Source organism: Bufo gargarizans, chromosome 4, assembly GCF_014858855.1.
Source record: "Bufo gargarizans isolate SCDJY-AF-19 chromosome 4, ASM1485885v1, whole genome shotgun sequence".
Taxonomy (NCBI): Eukaryota; Metazoa; Chordata; class Amphibia; order Anura; family Bufonidae; genus Bufo; species Bufo gargarizans.
This window is the reverse complement of record NC_058083.1, coordinates 287723090-287748352: the sequence shown is the minus strand read 5'-3', so window position 1 is coordinate 287748352 and position 25263 is coordinate 287723090. Positions and strand designations below refer to the sequence as shown.

General features: G+C 41.6%; 1 protein-coding gene across 2 annotated transcripts in view; it reads right to left on the bottom strand.

The window, feature by feature from the left end:
* Positions 1-25263, bottom strand: part of ARMC2 (armadillo repeat containing 2) — a 97702-nt gene that overhangs the window by 50679 nt on the left and 21760 nt on the right. The window contains exons 5-7 of one of the 2 annotated variants that reach the window (XM_044291401.1): positions 23996-24170; positions 17759-17823; positions 1983-2081 (exon numbers count right to left, since the gene is read on the bottom strand). In XM_044291401.1, the coding sequence (XP_044147336.1) occupies positions 1983-2081; positions 17759-17823; positions 23996-24170 (339 nt within the window). The remainder of the gene's footprint in view (positions 1-1982; positions 2082-17758; positions 17824-23995; positions 24171-25263) is intronic. The other variant, XM_044291402.1, reaches the window with a different exon arrangement.

Sequence of the window (25263 nt, the reverse complement as noted above, 5' to 3'; positions counted from 1 at the left end):
CAGGGACAGAAAGAACCAGTAGTGCCAGGTCACAACGTGGGGTCCAGTTGGTCAGGGATGGGGGGGGGGGGTACAATGTCATATGAGACCAGACCCTCAGATGACATGCAAATTAAAAATCTATATGATAGACCCCTCAATGTACTGGAGACACGGGTCCTAAAAAGAAGGTTTATCCTTTGTACCGACCAATAAATTCAACCTCTTCAAGTGGGTCAAGGACTTGACTCTCTTTGTAAGAAAGTTGAAGTGGCGAATTTTTTTTGCCACACACGACAAAGAACAATGTATGGGTCTTGGAATTAACCCAGATGAGTTGCAAGATGTACGCATTCTAGCAGGATTGCTGGAAGAGGGTGAGAGCCACCCGGGCGAAGGGCCTTTCACTGACATTAAACCCCAATCTACAAAAAATCCACCCTTGGGTAATAATACGCCTATGGACATATTCCTAAAAGTCACCACCAATCAGTTAAGGACTCTAGAGGGATGCAGAACTGGGAAGTCCAATCTCTCTCGTTCTGAGATGGATGCCCTGCTATCCCTTGAGTGTGATCCATTCATTGTGAAGAAGCCATCCGACAAAGGGGGGAAAATCGCAATCATGGGATGGGAACAATACAGGGCTATGTGTCTCAACATTCTGAATGATAGCAGTTGCTACAGAGTGTTGGAAACCAACCCTACTGATAATTTTAGGAGGGAACTGAGGAATATTCTGATGTCAGCCCTGGTGGAGAATTTCATTAATCAAGCGAAATTCGATTTTCAGCCTCCCCAAAATCCATAAAGGGAGACATATCGTTTCAGGAGTTGGTAGCCTTACGGAGGGCATCAGTATATACATGGACAAAATCTTACGACCTTTTGTATTGGCCCTTCCGTCGTATGTGAGGGATACAATGGATGTGATCAACAAATTGGAAGGTATCCAGATTGACGATCAGACCTTACTCGCTAGCCTGGACGTGGAGGCACTCTACAGCTCCATACCCCATCTGAAAGGGTGTGGTGCTGTGGGGACCTTCTTACAGGAGCGAGGTACATATTTGTGGCGACACGGTAAATTTGTATTACAACTACTGCAGTTCATTTTGGAACATAACGCGTTCCTGTTCGACCGCCGACTATACCACCAGCTCAGGGGAGTGGCAATGGGGAGCCCCTGTGCACCGACCTTTGCCAATCTCTACCTGGGCTGGTGAGAACGGGAGGTTGTCTTTGCGGAGGAAACAAGCAAATGGACCCGACATATAGGGTTGTGGTTACGTTATATCGACGGCGTGCTGATCCTCTGGTCAGGGAGTGAGGGTGACTTTAAGAACTTTGTCACCTACCTCAATAAGAATTATCGGGGACTGTACTTTACGTCTAAGATTCAGAGGAATCAGATTACATTCCTGGACCTCACAATATTTAGGGGACAAGTGATGGCATTAGAGAACGCTCCTTCCCATACTGTGGAGGAGATTGTTGCATAGAAATGCAGTGGTCTCCTTTACTGACAAGCAGACACTTGCCGGGAAGGAATGCTTCCTTCCCGACAATAGTCTGCTATATCTAACTGAAAACGTAAGAAGAAATCTGTCTTCTTATGCAGTGATTTAGCTGCAGGCAATATATTGTTGCATTTTACCTTTAGGTATCTGTTACATCAGGGTGACATAACTGTACCATTCTTATGTGAATAAAGCTGTAATAGGGTTCCCATTGAAATATCTGTACCCCCCAATTTCTTATATAGCCCCGCTTACTTCCTGCACTGCTTCCCCCTTTTACAACCCATGAGAGATCTCGTCTAATTCCCCCTTCCTCTCCCTGCAGATTCTGCTCATATCAGCCTGTGTGATTCAATTCCCTGCAGACTGCAATACACTGTATGTCCTCATCTACAATCTAATTTAGTACAACCTGTGTGATCTACAATCAATGAATACTTGGATATACAAACTCCTCCTAAAAGGCATTAAAGTCATCCTTACCTTGGTGTGCTGCCTCTAGAGCCTGCAGAATTGGTGAAATTTTCTCATTCCAGTAACTCCTCTCCCATTCACTTTCTGATTCATTTGCTGTTGATTCTGCTTCCAAGTGGAAAGAGAAACAATGGTAAGGATTAAACAAACTGAGGTCTGATACAATAACCACAATGATTTACAGACGTGGACAAAATTGTTGGTACCCTTTGGTCAATGAAAGAAAAAGTCACAATGGTCACAGAAATAACTTTAATCTGACAAAAGTAATAATAAATTAAAATTCTATAAATGTTAACCAATGAAAGTCAGACATTGTTTTTCAACCATGCTTCAACAGAATTATGTAAAAAAATAAACTCATGAAACAGGCATGGACAAAAATGATGGTACCCCTAGAAAACACAGAACATAATGTGACCAAAGGGACATGTTAATTCAAGGTGTGTCCACTAATTAGCATCACAGGTGTCTACAACCTTGTAATCAGCCATTGGGCCTATATATATGGCTCCAGGTAATCACTGTGTTGTTTGGTGATATGGTGTGTACCACACTCGACATGGACCAGAGGAAGCAAAGGAAAGAGCTGTCTCAAGAGATCAGAAAGAAAATTATAGACAAGCATGTTAAAGGTAAAGGCTATAAGACCATCTCCAAGCAACTAGATGTTCCTGTGAGTACAGTTGCACATATTATTCATAAGTTTAAGATCCATGGGACTGTAGCCAACCTCCCTGGACGTGGCCGCAGGAGGAAAATTGATGACAAATCTAAGAGACGGATAATCCGAATGGTAACAAAAGAGCCTAGAAAGACTTCTAAAGAGATTCAAGGTGAACTTCATGCTCAAGGAACATCAGTGTCAGATCGCACCATCCGTCGTTGTTTGAGCCAAAGTGGACTACATGGGAGACGACCAAGGAGGACACCATTGTTGAAAACGAATCATAAAAAAGCAAGACTGGAATATGCCAAACTACATGTTGACAAGCCACAAAGCTTCTGGGAGAATGTCCTGTGGACAGATGAGACAAAAATCGAAGTTTTTGCCAAGGCACATCAGCTGTATGTTCACAGACGAAAAAATGAAGCATATCAAGAAAAGAACACTGTCCCTACTGTGAAACATGGAGGAGGCTCTGTTATGTTCTGGGGCTGCTTTGCTGCGTCTGGCACAGGGTGTCTTGAATCTGTGCAGGGTACAATGAAATCTCAAGACTATCAAGGAATTCTAGAGAGAAATGTACTAGCCAGTGTCAGAAAGCTTGGTCTCAGTCGCAGGTCATGGGTCTTGCAACAGGACAATGACCCAAAACACACCGCTAAAAACACCCAAGAATGGCTAAGAGGAAAAAATTGGACTATTCTAAAGTGGCCTTCTATGAGCCCTGACCTCAATCCTATTGAGCATCTTTGGAAGGAGCTGAAACATGCAGTCTGGAAAAGGCACCCTTCAAACCGGACACAACTGGAGCAGTTTGCTCATGAGGAGTGGGCCAAAATACCTGCTGAGAGGTGCAGATGTCTCATTGACAGTTACAGGAAGCGTTTGATTGCAGTGATTGCCTCAAAAGGTTGCGCAACAAAATATTAAGTTAGGGGTACCATCATTTTTGTCCATGCCTGTTTCATGAGTTTATTTTTTTACATAATTCTGTTGAAGCATGGTTGAAAAACAATGTCTGACTTTCATTGGTTAACATTTATAGAATTTTAATTTATTATTACTTTTGTCAGATTAAAGTTATTTCTGTGACCATTGTGACTTTTTCTTTCATTGACCAAAGGGTACCAACAATTTTGTCCACGTCTGTAATTCATGTTTATACTGTAATATCACTTTTTAAAGACCCTAAATGGAGGACAACAATGATTAGAATTGAAAGTTTACAGTTTTGGCTAATAAAAACTTTATGTATGCAAGACTGCATATATTGAACCAAGCCTTTTAAAATATGATCAGTAAGACACAAATAGATGTTTTATATTTGTGTGTCAAGTGCAGGCCAGGATGTGTGTCCACGCCAACAAGTGGGAGGCAGTGCTAACGAACTGAAGACATCCTGCAGTAACACACTTGGAACCATTAGAAACCACAGGCAATACTGAAAGAAGCACTTGAGAGCTTAGACAAAGAGAGCTCCTTTTGTCATCCAGTCCCCAAAACAAGATGACTGCCCTCCAAAAGACATTACTTAATAAAAAGACAAAACTAATTTTTTTCCATTAAATTCCCCCCCCCCCCCCAATTCAATAAAACTGAACAAACATTAAAAAATTATAAGTAATTTTTATAACTCTCTATAATGCATTTAACATTAGAAAATGATTGTGAGTTTTATGCAACAAACACTACCCAATAGAACCCACCTAACAATTTAAAGGGCATGGTGTATCTCATATGGCACAAGCTGGGCACAGCATTGTGGGGACTGAAATGCCAAATCTGTGGAAAAGTTGCAATTGTCATTTTGTATAGCACCCTGTTCAGTAATTTCGGCAAAATACCTGTGATGTCAAAATGCTCACTCCACCTCTTGATAAGTGACCTTAGGGGTGTAGTTGCCAAAATTGGGACACTTATTGGGAGTTTTCACTCCTTCCTTTCTGAGCCCTGCCATGGGCTCATACAACAGTTTACATCCACATTTATGGCATTTCTGTATCAATTAGAACCTGCCTATGAGTTCATCAATGGCACCAGCTGGGCAGAACAGATGGCACCAGCTGGGCACAACATATTAGGCACTCAACAACAATTTTAATTTTGCATGGTCAATCATGCATTCATTTCTGAAAAATTCCTGCAGCGTCAGAATGCTCACTCCACCCCTTAATAACAAGGGTCACTTCTTGGGGGTTTATTTATTATATCACCCCAGAGCATCTACAGATGTCAGTACAAGCTGCGTAAATAACCATACTGGAATTAATTATTGCAAAACACCTGTGGGGTCAAAACGCTCACAAAACCCATTAGTAAATTCTGTGAGGGGTGTGGTTTCTAAAATGGGGTCTCTTCTTGGGGGTTTATTTTTTCTTTCACCTCAGATCCTCTGCAGTTGTCGACAAGTGCTGTATAAATCATCAAACTAGGCCTCAAATGCACATGGTGCGACTTCTGAACCCTGCAGTGTGCCCAAACAGCAGTCTGTGACCATATAGGGGGTGTTGCCGTACACAGGAAAAATTATGTAACATTATTTGGGGTGCTTTTTTACCTATTACACCTTGCTCAAATAAAACATTTGAGGCTCCAACCACATATACAGCGGCATGGTGGAAACACCTGGTCAAAATTACTGTTACTGCGAACAGTTAGGGTGCATTCACACGACTGTATTTTTGGGTCCGCATCTGTTTCGCAATTTTGCAGAAAGGGTGCAGACCTATTCATTTCAATGGGGCCGCAATAGATGCAGCCAGCACACAGAGTGCTGTCCGCATCCGTAGTTCAGATCTGCAGTCCCTCAAAAAAGAAAGCTAGAGCATGTCCTATTCTTGTCCGCAATTGCGGACAAGAATAGGCATTTCTGTCATAGGGCCAGCTACATTCACAAGGCTGGTATCCGTGTTTTGTGGACCGCAAAGCATATACGGTTGTGTGAATGTAGCCTTAAGCAAGTTGAAGATAATCTCCAAAAGGCATAAAGTTAAAGATGAAACTTGGCTTTTGTAAAATTTTTGAGTAAAACAATGAAGGTTTCAGACATTAAATACCCTGTCAAGGGTCAAGGCATGTGCACAATCATGGTTAGAAAAGGCCAAATGATGCAAATTTCAAAGCTTTATAAATACCCAGTGTCCTCTAACCTTGTCCCAAAAAACAGCAGCCATGAGTTCTTCTAAGCAGCTGCCTAACACTTAGGCCCAGAAAGGATAGCAAAGCGTTTTCAGGTTCCCATTTCGTAAGTTCAAAATGTAATTAAAAAAATTGCTGTTACAGTAACAGGAACAAGTTCTGGAAGATCCAAAAAAATTTCAGACAGCTGCTCGTAGGATTTCTAAAAACGCACTCCCTACTTGACTGCAAAAGACCTTCAGGAAGATTTAGCAGACTGTGAAGTTGTGGTGCATTGTTCGACTGTTCAGTGACACCTGCACACATATGGCCTTCATGGAAAAGTCATCAGAAGAAAACCTCTCTTGCGTCCTCACCACAAAATTCAACGTCAGAAGTTTGCAAAGGAACATCTAAACAAGCCTATTCATTTTGGAAACAAGTCCTGTGGACCAATGAGGTTAAATTTGACCACAATGAGCAAAGGTATGTTTTGAGAGAAAAAAAAAAAGAGCACAGAATTTCGTGAAAAGAACACCTCTCCAATCATTAAGCAGGGGGGTGGATCGATCATGCTTTGGAGTTGTGTTGCAGCCAATGGCAAAGAGAACATTTCAGGGGTAAAGGGAAGAATGGATTCAATTATATAGTCCAGCACATTCTGGAAGCAAACATAACACCAGCTGAAAAAAAGCTGAAGCTGAAAAGAGGATGGTTTCTACAAATGGATAATGATTCTAAACACACCTCAAATTCCACAATAGACTACATCAAATGGTGCAAGCTGACATTTTTACTATGGCACACACAGTCCCCTAATCTGAACATCATTGAAAATCTGTGGTTAGAACTCAAAAGAGCAGTGCTTGCAAGACAGCCCAGGAATCTCACAGAACTGGAAGGCTTTTGCAAGAAAGAATGGATGAAAATCCTTAAAACAAGAGTTGAAAGACTCTTGGCTGGATATAAAAAGCATTTACAAGCTGTGATACTTGTCGAAGGGGGTACTACTAGGTACTAACCATGCAAAGTTTTTTTCCATTTTTATTATTTTGAAAATGTAAAAGATTAAAATAAAAAATTGTTTTTGCTTATAACAAGGTGAATTTGTCATCTTTAACTGTATGCCTTTTGGAGATCATTTCATCTTCAGCTTGCATAACTGTTCACAGTAACAGTAAATTTTGACTAGGGGTGCCCAAACTTTTCCATGCCACTGTAATTGAAGTACAATGTAATTTTTCATTTTATGTCCCAATCTTAAATTCTGTTAAGCAACTGTGGGGTCAAGCCCTCTATATTTACCTCTAGGTGAATTCCTTGAAAGGTTTAGTTGGAAAAATGGGGTAATTTTGGGGGGTTTTGCACTGTACTGGTACCTCAGGGCCTCTGAAAATATGACATGGCACCTGAGAACCATTCCAGCGAAAACTGCCTCCAAAAACCTAATGGCTGTACTTCCCCCCCCCCGAGTCCTGTGGTGTGCGCATACAGCAGTTTACAACCACATATTGGGTGTTGCTGTATTCAGGAGAAAATGGTTAGAAAATTGTGGTCTGCTTTTTCTATCGTTATCCCTTGTGAAAATAAAATGTGGGGCTAAAGCAACATTTTATTGGAAAAAATGTAATTCTTAATTTTCACAGCCAAGTGTCTAAATTCTATGAAACGCCTGTGGGGTCAAAGTGCCTCTAAGCCTTCTAATGTCGTAAAAATAATAAATAAAATGACATATACAAAATGATGCCAACATAAAGTCGACTTATGGGGAATATTAGTTAACTATTTTAACTCTCATATTCCTCAGCGCTTTACAGACATTATTGCTTGCTGTTCCCCATGGGGCTCACAATCTAAGTTTCCTATCAGTACATGTTTGGAGTGTGGGAGGAAATTTGACTATCCAGAGGTAACTCACACAAACACAGGAAAAACATGCAAACTCCATACAGATGTTGGTTGGATTCAAACCTCGGACCCTAGTGCTGCAAGGCACCACTGCTAACCACTGAGCCACTGTGCTGCCCTGAATAACCTGTTAAATGAGTTTTTCAGGTTATTTGTGTATACTTAATAAGTGGGTTGTTTTTTTGCTTTTACCTAATACATGCACAATAAAATATATTTTATGTAAAATTGCTTACCTGTAGTTATTATTTTTCTAAGCTTTTTCATAAAAAAAAATATTTAATTAAATCGTGTATAGATTTTTTTTTTTAATCCCATTATGGAATTACTGTCTTAACAAATGAATTTATACTTATAATGTATTAGCATACGAATGTGTCTCTATGGCACAGGCTATGGTTAGGGCAACACTAGTTTGCGCTAACAGGAGGATTAATAAGCCTACAGTCCTGGGGTACTTTCTAGTCCCCAGGGCTGACTGTAGAGGCCTTATCCAACCTCCAATTAGATCACTGGGACCCAATCAAGGAAGGAAATTCCTTTTCAGCATGGTATAGTCACATTTTTTGCAGTCTGAGCATGCGCAGACCGCAATGCCGGATACGTTTTGCCGGAACACTTGGGGCCGGATCTGGCATTAATGCATGTCAGAGGGAAAAAATGCCAAGTGTTCCAGTATTTTGGACAGAGATAAAACCGCAGCATGCTGCGGTATTATCTCCGCCCTGAAAAGTAAAAAAGACTGAACTGAAGACATCCTGATGCATCCTGAACGGATTGCTCTCCATTCAGAATACACTGGATAAAACTGATCAGTTCTTTTCCGGTATTGAGCCCCTAGGACGGAACTCAATGCCGCAAAAGAATAACGATAGTGTGAAAGTACCCTAAGTGTTCACATGTTCAGCCGATCATCACCCAGATTAGAAGGTCCCTTAGACCCTGTTAATGAATGCCTTCTGAGTTTGTTCCATTTTAGAGGGCAAGAAAAGTGCAGCAGGCAGCATTATCCTTATCAAAACTACAAAAACCTTGACAGAACCTATAATAAGCCAACATGAGTCTACAGCCTATAAAGTACATTATAGTCATTGTACATGAACGCCAAAAAATGTTATGTCTTTGCATAATGAGCGAAACTGCAGCAAAAAAACAAAAAACAAAAACACACGACATGCCAGGACAGCCAATATAAAACAACACATTTATAATGTTTATAAATTCAGTTACTGGAATATGATGGGTTAATACGGTGTGCAATAACATAATAAAATGTATGGAATTTTGGACAACAGATGGCCACCCATTTTGAAGCTGTTTTTAGTTAAGATTTTGTGCAATTCTACCAAAACCAAGTTATTACTTTTTGTCTATTTCAGAATATGTCAATAGCCTTCTATGGGTTTTAGATAATGAACAGGAAGCTTGAAAAAAGAAAAACACACACACACAAATGAGTATTGAAGATTGTTGAGATACTGCGGTCTCGGTGGTGTACTCACAACACACACATAACTCTACTGGTCACACAAACACTACCCAGCCTTCAGCGATTGGCTCCTGTTTTTAGCACAGGGTTTCAGGAGCCTTAGCAACACTGCAGCAGTTTAAAGCCTCTCCCACACATACTTAAGTCGTACACTGTTCTTGATTGTCTCCTCAAAGTGCTCACCGCAACAGAAAGAAATTATTTCATAAACAAATCTAAAAGCCTGCTGAGACATAATTGTAGTATAAATATGGCAAACTGGGAAAAGACACCATGGCAAATAAAGCAAGGTGTAAATAATATGTTGGTCGTATGACTACTGAGCACTGCACAATAACACAAAAATGACAAACACTAAAAGACATAAAAAAAACAGCCAAATTATATTCTGAAATAATTACGTTTAATACGAATGCAAACCCTGATTTTTCTTTACACTTATTGTGCCATCGGGAGAGAATTCCCGCGACAGTACGTTTCTCTGTAATATTTTAATTGAAACAAATAAAAATGTAAAATAAACAACATGGGCCTTATTTACCTAAACTTAAAAACGGGTTTTGTTGCTCCTAATGTTGAGCGAATTGAAGTTAAACAAATTGACTTCGATCTCAATTTCAGGAAAATCCAATTCGCCACGAATCTGAATTTCCTGGTGCTTTGCAATTTTTCCTGAAATAGTGGTACAAAAAAAAAATAAAACACTTAACTCATCCATTTGCTTATGGAGAGGCCGTTGCGGACAACTCCATAGAAGAAAACGCGTCCAATCTCTCGCACACTGACGTGTGAGGTCACCAGGTCATTACGCAATAGTCTCTCCGTGAGCAAATGGATTGAGTATTTTTTAAACCTCTCATTAACCCCTGAAAAGCCTCAATATGACTGTCAGATGCCACGATCAGTGTTGAACGGAGCAACTGAGGTGTTCAATGACGGATGGCGGTGCGATCGCCGTTCCCCCGTCATTGCGCCTACTACATACAATGGAATGCGATTTGTGACAAAGTAATTCGTAACAAAAAAAATTCCTTTGTGAACTGCCTTGTGAAACAGCCAAATCACATTTTTAATAACTTTTTTACTCTCTACTTCTAGCAATCAATCAGAGCTCAGCTTTCAGGGTTGATCCTGTCCGTAGGATCAACCCTAATAAAGCAGGCATACTGTCGAATAGGGTTGATCCTGCCAAATAAATGATCCCTGTCTTGTAAAAAAAAAAATGTTGTGGCGTTCCTGAGGAAAATGTTTTTTTGTTCTTTATGCAAATGAGAGCTTCAGTGCACCAAGGGCGTGGCCAGCCCTGGAGAGCTGAGGAGCCCCACCATTTGCTGCACTGAAGTACCTATTTGAATAAAGAATACTTTATTTTTATTTTTTTCGGGCATTAACCAACCGATTTTACCAAGACAGGTATGACTGCGATAAGCAGGATCAACCCTACCAGGAAGCATGCCTGGTTTAATAGTGTTAGTCCTACTAACATGTGATCTTTAAGACAAGAAAGGAGCGCTCTGATCAGTTGCTATTCCTCTTCATAAACCAATAATTCAACCTATAAAAACTCTTGCGTCCCCCGACATTCACCACCCAGAAATATCTGCACCCGGGGGTTTTTCTGTAGACAGAAGTTTTAAGCCCCAGTGCCCAGTTTGCTGCAAATTGTATTGGTGTCAGATTTTATGATAAGAATACTAGTTAGTATTAGAGCGTGATACACTTAATGTAATGTTTGATGCGTTTGTAATGGGTTCATTTCTTACTGCATTTTAACTATCTGGAACTTTTTTTGCGAGATTTTAATACTGATGACCTATCCGACACCCGGGTCACTGGCAATCTGTCTGATAAGGCACCGTCACACTTCCGTGAGCACTGCAGCCTCCTCACAGCTTTCCCTGGGCCAGTGACATCACTTTTATCGGTCACGTGACCTAGGCGCAGCTCAGCCCCATAGAGGCGAATGAGGCTGAACGCGATACCAAGCACAGCCGCTATACAATGTACAGCGCTGGTAAGCTGTGAGATGGTGCTCACAGGAGTGCTGGTTCCTTCTTGAACAGCTGATCGGCGGGGGTCCCCGGAGTTGGACCCTCAGTGATGAGATTCTACCAAACTGGTAGAATCAATTCACTCATCCTTATTGTGAGCCCACCCTTAGTATGAAACATTTCTCAGTGCTAGTCCTGCAGAACTAGAAATGTCGATTTTTATGCTCACACAACAGGAAGCTGATTACCGTTCCTCACACGTCAGATATAGATCGCGGTACAGAATGCTATTGATACCAATGACCAGGGCAAACAAAAATCTCTCAAGGAATAGACTTAAAGGGGTTGTCCCACAAAGAATATTCTACATTTGTCAAAGCAGCACCTTGATCTGAATACTATAATTGCATGTACATATACACTTTGTAAAGCCACTGAGCTTTTCGATAAAATTTATCTGTATGGCTTCACCTGCTGTTCCTTTCCTTATTTTTCTGTCCACCTTGCTGAGGTAGACACACATGCTCAGTTCCATCCTTCAACTCCCGCCGGACATAGCTTCCATTAGAAGCTGTGACCGTTATAGGGAAAGAGCTACTTCTGAAAGGACACGCCCCCTGAGCTGCCAGCTTGAAATAAATCTAGCAGAGCAATTAGAGCAAGGAATGGGGAGATCTCTGGACCCATAGTTCTAGCTTTATTAGAAAGAGACTGACATGTGCTATATGAAGGCTGATTTAAAGTTTTACATCAGTCATGGGAGAACTCCTTTAAGTATGGTCAAACATGGCGTCAATGCTGCCGATTCTTTGCCGCAGAATATTATACAGAAAATTCTGTGCATTTACAGTACAAGCAAAGTAGATGAGATGTTAGAAAACTCATCTATGTACTGTTGAGAAAACCCACAGTGTAAACTGACAAGCGCGGATTTTCAATGTGCAGCATGTCAATCTATGCTTCAGGTGGCTTTATACCTATGCAATGCAAAGCCTGAATGTAGTAAATCAGGGATGCTCAATCTGCGGCCCTCCAGCTGTTGCAAAACTACAAATCCCAGCATACCATAATACTTATAGGCTGCCCAGGCATGCTGGGAGTTCTGGTCTTGCAACAGCTGGAGGGCTGCAGGTTGGGCATCCCTGTAGTAAATGATTTACTGTAATGCCGGTATAATGCTGCTGCAAAAAAAAAAAAGGCAGATTGAGTGTTTTTGCTGCAACAGTTTTCGGCCAGAACTGCTGCAGATTTTCAACTACGAAAAGTCTGCAGTCGAACGCCCAGTATTCCCTCTAAGTGGCAATGCCCCCATTCAAGGCCTCTGCAGGCCCTCTCAACACAGGCCCAGCCTCCAGTGCCTCTAGTTCTGTGCTGGGCTCAAAGCTGGTGTGGCCTACTCCCTCTTGCCGTGCCGTTGCTGCTGGAAGAAAAAGAAGGCACAGCAGCAGCACAGCTAGAAGGAGGAGGAGGAGACGCCAGATTCAAGCCCCATACATTGGGCTGCAGGTACCTCTACTACATTATCTGTACTCAAAGATGTATCACTGTGTTATCTGTAGTGTTACATAGGACTGCAGGTACCATCTACTACATTATCTGTACTCAAAGATGTATCACTGTGTTATCTGTAGTGTTACATAGGACTGCAGGTACCATCTACTACATTATCTGTACTCAAAGATGTATCACAGTGTTATCTGTAGTGTTACATAGGACTGCAGGCACCATCTACTACATTATCTGTACTCAAAGATGTATCACCGTGTTATCTGTAGTGTTTCATAGGACTGCAGGTACCATCTACTACATTATCTGTACTCAAAGATGTATCACCGTGTTATCTGTAGTGTTACATAGGACTGCAGGCACCATCTACTACATTATCTGTACTCAAAGATGTATCACCGTGTTATCTGTAGTGTTACACAGGACTGTAGGTAAGACTTTCATGGCATATCCACAATTCTCCTAAAGAAGTAAATGGAGAGAGGCACAGATGTGGAGCCACCTCTCCATACACTGCAGTAGACAAATGAAGCCCTCCTCTGAAGTTAGAGTCCGCGTCTCTCAGACTTTTATGGTATATCCAAAGAAAATTCAGAGATTGGACTGCCCCTTTAAATGATGTTTGCACAGTACTGCAGTTTTACCACGTGGGTGCTAAATGGGAATGCACCCTTATTAACAAATTGCCCACTTTTCACAATGTATCGCCCAGTTTCCTAACTTCTCCTCCTGCAACTACAAAGGCTTAGAGGGCACATTGGACCTGCTAAGTGTCTCTGTACCCTAAAGGTGCCCAAACACTTTAGATGGTGGTCATCTGAACATCTCTGGCAGTTGCCTATATCCTATGGAAACAAAAGATCGGGCATGCTGACATCCATCATGTTCAATCCTACTGTACTCTGAGATCTGCTGTCAAGGAATAACCCCATGCACATAAGTTTGTTGGTCCCTTGTGTCATCCAGTATTCAAAGCTCTGGTATAATCTGACGGTGACTGACATGATTTATCTCATTGTACTTAATGTGCTCTGAGCTTTTAAGATCAAAACAAATGGTGCACTCCAAAAACCAGTGCAATTTTATAAAAAAAATTCCAGCCTATACGATTTGTTTAGCCAGCTTCTTTTTGATGCATCATTTTTTAATTTGTTGGATATGTTGCAATACAAGATTATAAATGGTGCATGTACACCACTATATTCAGGAAAATAATGAATAAAATATAAACGGCTTATTGTTTTTCACTTTGCTATGGACTGCACATGAAATTTCATCCCAATGATAATCCACCTAATGATGTCACAATCCATCAAAATAATGCACAATGAAACAACAGAAAATGGGTAATAAACAGTGATGTTGCAGTACTTCAATAATAAATACAGTTAAAGGGGATGTCTTGTTCAGCAAATGACCTTTATCATGTAAACATAAATATTACAAGGCACTTACTAATGTATTGTTATTACGCATATTTCTTCCTTTGATGGCTGGATTCATTTTTCCATCACATTATACCCTGCTTGTTTCCACGGTTACGACCACCCTGTAATCCAGCAGTGGTGCTCGTGCTTGCACATTATGGTGCAGTGTGCAAGTGCAGCTGGATTACAGGGTGGCCGTAACCCCTGGAAACAATCAGTGTATAATGTGAAGGAAAAATGAATCCAACCAGCAACGGAAGCAATATGGACAATCACAATACATTGTGGCTTGTATTAACTTTCTGTACAGGATAAATGCCACTTGCTGAAGTAAGAGAACCCCTTTAAGTACTGTCACATGAAAGGAATCCAATAATATGGATAATAAATGGTGTAAAGTCAAAGGAAACAAGTATAGTAATCATGGTAACAGTGTGTCACAATACAGGGATAATGCACAGTGTAAGAATAAAAATTAGCAATTTCACAGTACACGAATAATAAATACTGTGATATAGCAGGAGAGGGCCACACAGTGATGTCACAGAACAAGTATAATAAACAGTATCACACATAATTGTCAAAAACTGCAGTAAGGTTACAGCATCATAGGTTAAGGCTCACAATGATGTCACAGTATATTCAATAATAAAGCTGTGATATTGCAGGACGGGGATAATAAAAATTATAATAAAGATAAGAAGACAATGAACACAGTTATGTCATAGTAAATAGATCATAACCAGTGATAACACAGTACAGAGATGGGACACCCACTGAAACCCTTGAACCAAGGAGAGACTGTAACTTCTGCAGCCTTACAATTACAACTATGGCAAACAGGTGAATATTAATGTATTTTACTAACATTACACTGTGGACCAGTATGCCAAAAATCAAAAGGCAGGCACTACTATATGTCACAGAGATGCTCAAACTGCTGCACTCCAAAAAGACGCACCCTTAAAGGGGTTCAGTAATAATGCCATTTGACCAAGTGCAAGAAACCTGTCCAACCAAGCTAAAGGAATCATACTTATCTGCATCCCACCGCACCAATCCTCTCTGGTGTCTCCATCTACCAGTCCCCTCACTGTTTTCTTCCAGAGCTGCATGGGCATGGTTACGTGCTCTGCTGCAGCCAATGACTGGCTTCAGCAGTGACGTGGCTACATGCAGTACATCAATGCAGAAGCCAGTCATTGGCTGCAGCAGAGCATGTAACCATGCCCATGCAGAGCTGGAAGAAAACAGTGTGGGGACCAGAAAATGGAGACACTGAAGGCAGCCAGAAGATCGGAGTCACAGGAAGTAGGTAAGTATGCTTAGTGGGGCAGGCTCCTGGCACCGGAAAACCCTTACGGTCCATTCACACGTCCGTTGTTTCTTTCCTGATCTGTTCCGTTTTTTGCTGAACAGATCTGGACCCATTCATTTTCAATGGGTCCTGAAAAAAAATCAGACATTGTGCTGTCCGATTTTTTTCAGGCCCCCATGAAAATGAATGGGTCCAGATCTGGTCCAGATCTGTTCCGCAAAAAACGGAACAGATCAGGAAAGTAACAACGGACGTGTGAATGGACCCTTAGGATGTGTTCCCAAGTCTTAGTGTTCAGCTGTATAACAGTGCTGAGCAGAGGGACCCATCTGTACATTTGCTCGATGGGTATGTATTAAATCAAGCTATCTTTCTTTCACAGGGTAGAAGAAAAGAGGAGTTTTATCAAAAGTTCAGAGAACCCCTCTAAGGCTACTTTCACACCTGCGTTCAGGTGTCCGCTCGTGAGCTCCGTTTGAAGGGGCTCACAAGCGGCCCTGAACGCAGCCGTCCAGCCCTGATGCATTCTCAGTGGAGGCGGATCCACTGAGAATGCATCCGCCTGCCAGCGCTCAGCCTCCGCTCCGCTCAGTGAGCGGACACCTGAACGCTGCAAGCAGCGTTCGGGTGTCCGCCTGACCGTGCGGAGGCGAGCGGATCCGTTCCGACTTATAATGGAAGTCAATGGGGACGGATCCGCTTGAAGATGACACCATATGGCTCAATCTTCAAGCGGATCCGTCCCCCATTGACTTTTAATGTAAAGTCTGAACGGATCCGCTCAGGCTACTTTCACACTTAGAAAATTTTTCTAAGTTATAATGCAGACGGATCCGTTCTGAACGGAGCCACCGTCTGCATTAATATGAGCGGATCCGTTCAGAACGGATCTGCTCGAACGCTAGTGTGAAAGTAGCCTAAGAATGTAAAAATAGCAGGCCTAGGAGCCTTTACAAGGTCCCAGGCTTGAATAGCAACTGATTGGAAGAATCCAAATAACAGGAGAAGAACCTCCAGGTAACATGATTTAAGAGTTTTTTAATAAACAAAATTATTAAAAATGTTGCTTCATGTGGCTTCTGTTTCACAGTACATGGCAGCTGCAAAATGCCTTTCTGTGATAAATCTGTCAGTCTGGTTCTCTCTTTTACCATCCCCTCCCTCTCCGCTCCTGAACCATCCTCTACGTTGACCTATGACCAAATAAAATTTCAACTTTGATTTGTTCATTAATCAGCTTGAAGGGCATCTGTCAACAGATTTGTACCTATGACACTGGCTGACCTGTTACATGTGCGCTTGGCAGCTGAAGGCATCTGTGTTGGTCCCATGTTTATATGGGCAGCATTGCTGAGAAAAATGATGTTTTCATATATGTAAATGAGCCTCTAGGAGCAACGGGGGTGTTACCATTACACCTAGAGGCTCTGCTCTTTCTGCAACTGCTGCGCTTTCTGCACTTTGATTCACGGGGCCAGGCAATGAAAACGTGACCATGCCTGGCCATGACTTCTCCTAGTCGATCAAAGTGGGGAGAGCGAGGCACCTGCATAGATAGTTAAAGGGGTTCTGCACTTTCAATTAACTGATGATCTATCCTCTGGATAGATCATCAGCTTCTGATCGGCCGGGGTCCGACACCTGGGACCCCCGCCGATCAGCTGTTTGAGAAGGCAGCGGCGCTCCAGCAGCGCCACGGCCTTCTCACTGTTTACCGCCGGGCCGCCCGCCCACTGACGTCACGACTTGTATCAACTAGAGTGGGCGCGGCTAAGCTCTGTTCACTTGAATGGAGCTTAGCCGCGCCCACTCTAGTTGATACAAGTCGTGACGTCAGTGGGCGGGCGGCCCGGCGGTAAACAGTGAGAAGGCCGCGGCGCGCTGGAGCGCCGCTGCCTTCTCAAACAGCTGATCGGCGGGGGTCCCGGGTGTCGGACCCCCGCCGATCAGAAGCTGATGATCTATCCAGAGGATAGATCATCAGTTAAATGAAAGTGCAGAACCCCTTTAAGTCTCTAGGAGTAACAGCACCGCCCCCGTTGCTCCTACAAACTCATTAGCATATATTAAAACATAATTTTTCTCAGCATTGCGGGCACATATGAACATGGGACCAACACAGATGCCTTCAGCTGCCAAGTGCACATGTAACAGGTCAGACAGTGTCATAGGTACAAATCTGCTGACAGATGCTCTTTAAAAGCTAGTTCACAAGAGAGAAAGAGGAGCTGGAGACCCAGCCATCAGACACCTAGTCTGATTATTTAATAAGTTTGAAACAGAAGCCATAAGAAGCAAAATACAATTTGTTTTACCCCAAAATACTTTTAAAACCCATTAAAAAAAATCTCTACTATTTTACCTCTGTGTACGGACTTCTTGGAATCATTTGGAGATGGAGATTTGCTCTTGTTTCCGCCAATGTCCCTAAGTAACCAATAATAGATGAAAAAAAAATTAACCAATCAAGTGGTTGCTTCAGGCAATTCCTTCCTAGCCATATATATAACTGGATATGAACCAGCAACTCCAACAGATGGGATGTGGGATTTCATCAATGGCTTTAGGCCAGTTTAAGGTGCTAGTCACACTACCATATGTCTTTTGCGGTCCGTGTGCATCTCGCACTTTTTGAGGGCCCCATTGAATAAGAATAGGACATGTTAAAACTTTCTTGCAGGGCCACAGAATGGACATACGGATGAGCACAGCTCACGATGTTCTGTCAGTATTTTTTGCGACCCCATTGAAATGAATGGGTCCACGTGTGATCCGCAAAAATGCGGATGGAACGCAGACCAAAAATACGGTCTTGTGAATAACTAGACTGTAGACTAGTGGACTGTAGTATTCAGGTTAAATTGTCGTGTTGGCACTTTGCCATAAATGTGGGTTTTGGGTCACAGTTTGGGCCCTCTGTCTCTAAAAAGTTCACCATCACTGGTGTAGACAGTTCTTTTCTGGCACACTGACAACCAATAGCGATCAGGGGAGTAACCCCACTCCCCTGACGAAGCCACAAGCAGCGGTGAAACATGTCGGGAGGGGTAGTGTTTGCTGTTGTATTTTAGACAGGGAATAGCAGAGGGCACCAATTGGAATCGATAGGGAAAATTTAGATGGATAGAGTGTTGTGTGTGTAGTGAAGTGTGTATGTGACCAATCCGCTCAGTGCTTGAAATCACAATCCACATAGCATATGTGAACGAGCAGAGCGCATGTAATAGCGCACTTAGCGGTGAACACCGCAGTAGCATTATACTGTGAGTCTCTCACCGCCATAGCACAACGTGTCATACATTCCAAGTCTAAACAGGCTGCAAATGTCAATACATTAAAAGGCCACATGTGGGGGTGTTGATATCACATAATGATAACACACTGTTCGTCCCTTGAAAACAGTGTTTATTAACAAAATAGTCCTATAAAATAAAGCACTGAACGGACTACTGTTATACTAACATAGTAGTGGATTACAAATGTGTAGGTGATAGTACATCAAACGATCAATATCGCAGTTGAATCACACTGCTAATAACCACCCCCATAATAACCACCCCCAGAACATATTGTTGCTGTTCCCAGCAGCACATTACACTATACACCGCAATACCATATAGGGTGCAAAAGTGAATATACAAAGGTTATATATGGAGGTGTTGATATTATAATAATAAAAAAACTACACACCACTCCGTTTTCAACAAGCAGTATGTATTATTACAACAACAAGCACATATCATAGTACTGCCATACACTGGTGTTAAAACTGCTACCCTCTGCTTAGTCCTGATAGTTTTAATCATACACATTTTCTCTTTTCTATAATAGCAGTTTTAAGTGAATATAATAAAAGATGGTTTTAGATACATACTGTATATAGTTAGGACCCCTAAAGGGATTTCTTGGTCAGAGGACAGTTTTGTTTGTTGTCAGTAATTATCTCGAGGGTCCTAGCAAGGGCCCAAGTGTGAGAGTATACCACGTACCTGCAACAACCTGTCAGAGTTGGAGCATAAGGGTTCCACTTAGGGGAGCATTTTGATCAGGCAGATAAAAATGTAGTACACACACTCTTAGAATTACAGGGATGCGAGTTTGACCATCAGCAAGATCTGTCTAGTGTGAATAAGCGCTTCATGAAAGGAGTCAAATCCACTTTCACTTCGCCCTTGCCCGCCGGTAGTAGTTTGGATCTTTTCCAAAAACAGGTACTTAAGGAAATTAAGCCTTAATTTATCCGCAGTGTAAGTCTAATCTTATTGCGGGTGAGCAGGCGGCCTTTATATGGCTCAAGCAGCGTAGTGACCTGGTAATAAAACCGGCGGATATGGGTGGTACTATAGTGGTGATGAACAGGGATGCATATATTGAGGAGGCAGTTACACGATACTGACACGTAACTACTAAACAGAGCGCTTTGTGTGTGGCTCCTAAAAATAATCAAAAGCCGCAGTCCCAGAATCAGGGAGTAGATCCGTTCTCCCTTTAATAATAGCACATAAAAATGAAGTTTGGGTCCCTGCTGAAGGAGGGGTATTCCCATCTTAATGATCACTGTTAAATCTGTTAATGATTTGACAGTGATCATTTTTCTAAATACATTTTATTACCCAATTCCCACCCTTTTTGAGAAAATAATCTCCTCTTACCTGATGTTGTCTTTCGTCTCCCCTGGTTACGGCCACCTCTCCTGTTGAATCCCGCAGGGCCGCGCTAGCGCAGAAGACTGAAGAGTCTCTCCCGGGCAATGTCCTGAACGCGCATGCTGCCCCGCATGCGCCATGACAACTTCTTCTTGGCCAGTATAGTACAGAGCCGCAAACGCGCACGCCGGCTCTGTACTATACAGGCCAGGAACAAGTCACCATGGCGCATGCGCGGCGGCGTGCGTGTTCAGGACACTGAGCGGCCCGGCCGGGAGAGAATCTTCAGCCTTCTGCGCAAGCGCGGCCTGGCCGGGAGAAGACTTCAGTCAAGCAGTGCCGAATCCAGGAAGTGAACGTCGCGCTGGACAAAGGTAAGTATGAACACTGAAGATGGGAATACCCCTTTAAGTAGAGGTCAGTTCACACACAATCCCTCTTCCTCAGTCTCTGGTTTCAGCCCCCTCGATCTCTGAACCAACCGGCAGCAGAAACAGTTGTTATCCCTTCAAAGGAAAAAAACATAGTGCAGACCCGCAAGTAAAAGGATTCTCTGTGTTTTATTATACTTACAAAGTCTGTTCTTTTAACATCGCACATAAAAAATGGTATTCCGTATTTTTATGTGCGATGTTAAAAGAACAGACTTTGTAAGTATAATAAAACACAGAGAATCCTTTTACTTGCGGGTCTGCACTATGTTTTTTTCCTTTGAAGGGATAACAACTGTTTCTGCTGCCGGTTGGTTCAGAGATCGAGGGGGCTGAAACCAGAGACTGAGGAAGAGGGATTGTGTGTGAACTGACCTCTACTTGAAGCACCTTCAGCGCAGACCCAAACTTCATTTTTATACACGATACTGACACATATGAGCCCCTCCAATCCAACCCTACTTTGAAATACCAGCAGCAATTGAGATCCTTATTTTTTGGAGCGGCAAGCTGTAGTTTTATAATGGTACCATTTTGCAGTACATACAACTTTAAGTTCACTTTTTCTTCAATTTTGTGGCCAGCGAAGTGACAAAAGAAACTGCGAATTGGACATTTATATTTTTTTCCTGTCCAGGATAAAAAAATTAAAAAATTATATTTTAATAGTTCAGGCATTTTGCAGACACAACAATATCAATTAGGCTACATGCACACAACCATTGTTTTGGTTCGCATCTGAGCCTTTTTTGCAGCTCGGATGCAGAACTATTCACTTGAATGGGGTTGTAAAAGTGCTGTCCGCATCCGTTGCTCTGTTCCGTGGCCCCGCAAAAAAATAATAATAATAATAATAACATGTCCTATTCTTGTCCGTTTTGCAGACAAGAATAGGCATTTCTATAATGGGCAGCATGTTCCGTTCTGCAAATTGCGGATCCACAATTTGCGCACCGCAAAATATGGCGCGGTCGTGTGCATGTAGCATAATCCTTATTTTCTTATTGTTCATTTTTATATGTAAAATTCGGAAAGGGGGTGATTGGAATTCATATTTTTCATTTTATTTTTTTCTACTTTTATTTTTAGTCCCCTAGAGACTTGAATATTCTTTATTAATAGGAAGACTACAATGACAGACTGTGAAGCCTTCATAGGGCCCCAGACTGCCATTAGTAGCCAACCAACTATGGAGGGAAAGGGGCTAAGCGATAAGGAGTCAGAAGGAGCAACCTTACTCTAACCAGTTAGATACAGCAGTTGGTATTGACAGCAGCATCTGAGGGGTTAAATGACCAGGATCAATGTTTTTTCAGATCCTGGTCACTGTGGGTGAGCGTTTGCTGTATTACATAGATGGCAGTTGAATTATGCAGATGTCTTGTGCTGCAATTTTTACTTTTCTGAGCTTCCAATAGTACATGGAGCTGTGATTAGTTATTAACCCTGCGCTCTAATGATAATAAGATGACAGTACTGGCCAGGCCTTGATCTACAAAGCTGAGAAGTGAGCTAGAGAAGACTGGAAATATCAGCTTATTGTGCTTGCCCTAATGGGAAGTGTGAAATCAGAATTTTCTAGTCTCATAAAATATTTAGTAAAAACACCAAAAGTTTTAAAAAGATATGTTTGTGATAAAAATCAGAGTTGAAATAATATGAATTAATACATTTTTGTAATAAATTGTTATACCTGTCCAATAAAAATGAATACCACTATGTCTATGGAAAGTTGGCACCACTGCTATACTCTTTTGAGCAAGAATAGCTGGCAAGTTTCATACACTGAAACTTCACTTAAAGTCTTGTATAGAGCATATATGGTCCCTGGTAGACTACACTCAATCTATCCAGATGTTCCAGATCAGTGCTTTAGGGGTTGTTTGGAAAAAGGCTCGCATCGACATATTTGGTGGCCCTGCCCAATAGTAAAGAGATTCTGGAATAGGATCTGCCACCTTATACATTCAGTTATAGCTACCCCTTATCTGTATTGCTGTTGGGAGACTAACCCCCTAAACTCACTAACATATTATCATGGCAGCCCGTATCCATATAGCACAACAGTGGGGACAATTAACCCTCTGTCTCGAAGCAGTCATTGGACAGATTAATAAAATAACGCTCTATGAGAAACTTACAACCATTCGTGAGGATAGGGTAATGCATTCTGAAAAAATATGATCCCCCTGCATGTCATACTGTGCTGTTCCAGACCTACACTATTATGTTCACTGTGATAGGTGTTGAAGTCATACACAGTCACTTAGGACTATATTCTGTATGAATATATCAGTCTGTATATTTGACTAGATATCACATGATTTGTTCTGCTCTTTATTGTTTATTATATCCTGTTTCTATCTTTTATGTATTCCCCCTGCGAGGGATGCATTGGCAGTATGTTGCCGATATCCACTGCCTTAAAATCCAATAAATACTTTTTGAAACATAACTGTACAATAAAAGCTAAAACTTTTTTATTACCACTAGAGGTCTACCTTTCCAAATAAGAGCTGTAAGCAAAGAATTTATGAATTTCTAAACTACGAGACTGGAAATTGGCAAAACAATATACACATTAAAGTAATTGACCAGTGAAATTAGATACAGTATATAAAATAAATGTAGGGAAAATCTTAACATAGTTCAGTACATTGCCAAAAGTATGTGGATGACTATGTGCGATTTTTAAACCAGGAGAATTAATACGAAGCTTTCTGTTTGAAATTTTAGTTCTAAAATGTTCTGAAAAGAGTAGACAGGTCAAGCGAAGACAAAAAAACAAAGATGGATGGGATCAAACAGAAATGTTCTGCATCAAACATCACTGTGCCATCATCATTTATAAAACATACAATCATAGCATAATGCAAATTAGGATCACAATACCCATATAAGCTGTTATTATCGGACCATTACTGGACCAGTGATGATGTCAGCGCTGGTCCTTACATAAGGACATGTCTAAGACTTTCCAACAGCACTGTAGAAGTCTGACAGTGTGGCAGCCATCTTGAAAATAATCCAGAGGGGGACATAAAAAACAAAGTCAACATCGGGGGAGGGTACCAGGTATGTTGACTACCATATATATGTATGAGTCATGTATAATCAAATTTTAGGTTTGCACTGAAGAGTCACTTTAATAATAATAATAATAATAATACCACCAACTCCATCCTCTATACCAGTGATGATCAACCTGTGGCCCTCCAGCTGTTGCAAAACTACAACTCCCAGCATTCCCAGACAGTCTAAAGCTATCAGCCTACAGCAGGGCATGGTGGGAAATGTAGTTTTACAACAGCTGGAGGGCCGCAGGTTGAGCATCCCTGCTCTATACAATGGATGGAGCTGCGCCGGAGCCACAAGGAATCAGCTTATCGGCAAGGGTGCGAGGTACTGCACCCCCACTGATCTAATATTGATGTCCTATCCTGAGGATAAACAATCAATATGAAAAACCTTGACAACCCCTTTAAGTGCAGTAAAATATAAATAAGTAGTCGGAACACAAACCTGCTCTTGTTATCTTGTGGGGTTGATGGCTCTTCAGCTCTTCCTTGTGCTTCTGGGTTACCATAAATATTGGAGCCAAGCTGGTTTGGGGGGTTATTTAAGGAGAGGGACATTCTGTCTTCTTCAGAGGTATCCTTCAACAACAGAGTTTCTTTTGAGCCGTTCAAGCTCTTTCCTTTATGGGTAAACATTACAACAATAAGAATCATCACTTAGCAGGTCAGATTCAATAAATTAAGGTCATATAAAATTAGCTCATTTTGTTGCATTAATTAAACTCTCTGAAATTATGGAAATGCACAAGTCATACATCAGCCTGAATTTATTTCATTTACACATCAGTTCAGTGGTTCTCAAAATCGTGGGCAAGAATAGGATTGACTTGTCCATCAGTATGATTCCAACAGCAAGAGCCATGTACTAGGCACCAATGCCTGAATATTGCTCCAAGCGTTATGAGCCAAATTTGCTGCAAATAACAGTGATTTTTAAAGTGGAACAACTGGCCACTGTCTAAAGACCTGCTGAAGAACCTCTTGAGGCATGTCTGTTTTAGTATGAATCTGCACTCCCTATGTAATAACAATTCAGGAACGTTGTTTCTTGTGATTCTGTGCCATTCCTCTATTATTCCTTCTACACGTTTATGGATGATTTGCCAACATTCTGTAATAAAGATCCTGATGGGTATTACTATATGTTACAAAAATTGTAATTACATGGGGAATGCAAGTACTTACTAAAACAGACTTGTCACGAGAGGAGACAGGTCCCCTTTAAGGCCACGTTCACAATTCTGTTATTCACTGACTTGTGCTATCCGCATTTTCCACAAACAGCACTTTTTTTACCGACTGTGGGTCAGTGAAAAAAAACTTGAGACATGCACATTTTGGTCCGTGATGCGGAAGTCTATGGCATCCACGTTTGGTCTGTTTTTCACTGACCAGTGGTAGGAAATAGTCTGTAAATAATTTTCAGCTGAGCAGCATCCGTGGAATATGGATGACAGAGGGCAAAAATCAGGGATCCTTCACGGATAAAACAAAGATGGATTTTTTTTCATCAACGTCGAACGGACACAAATGTTTAAACTGGCCAATATTTGTCACACTTTGCTTGTTTCCGAGTGATCGTATCAACAAATTCTAGCATTTACATTCTGCCACTATAAAAAAAAACTGTTATTTGCAGCATAATTGGCGCATGACTTGGCTTGTATCAATTTTTAGGCATTGTTGCCTAGTGCATGGCTCTTGCTGCTGGGA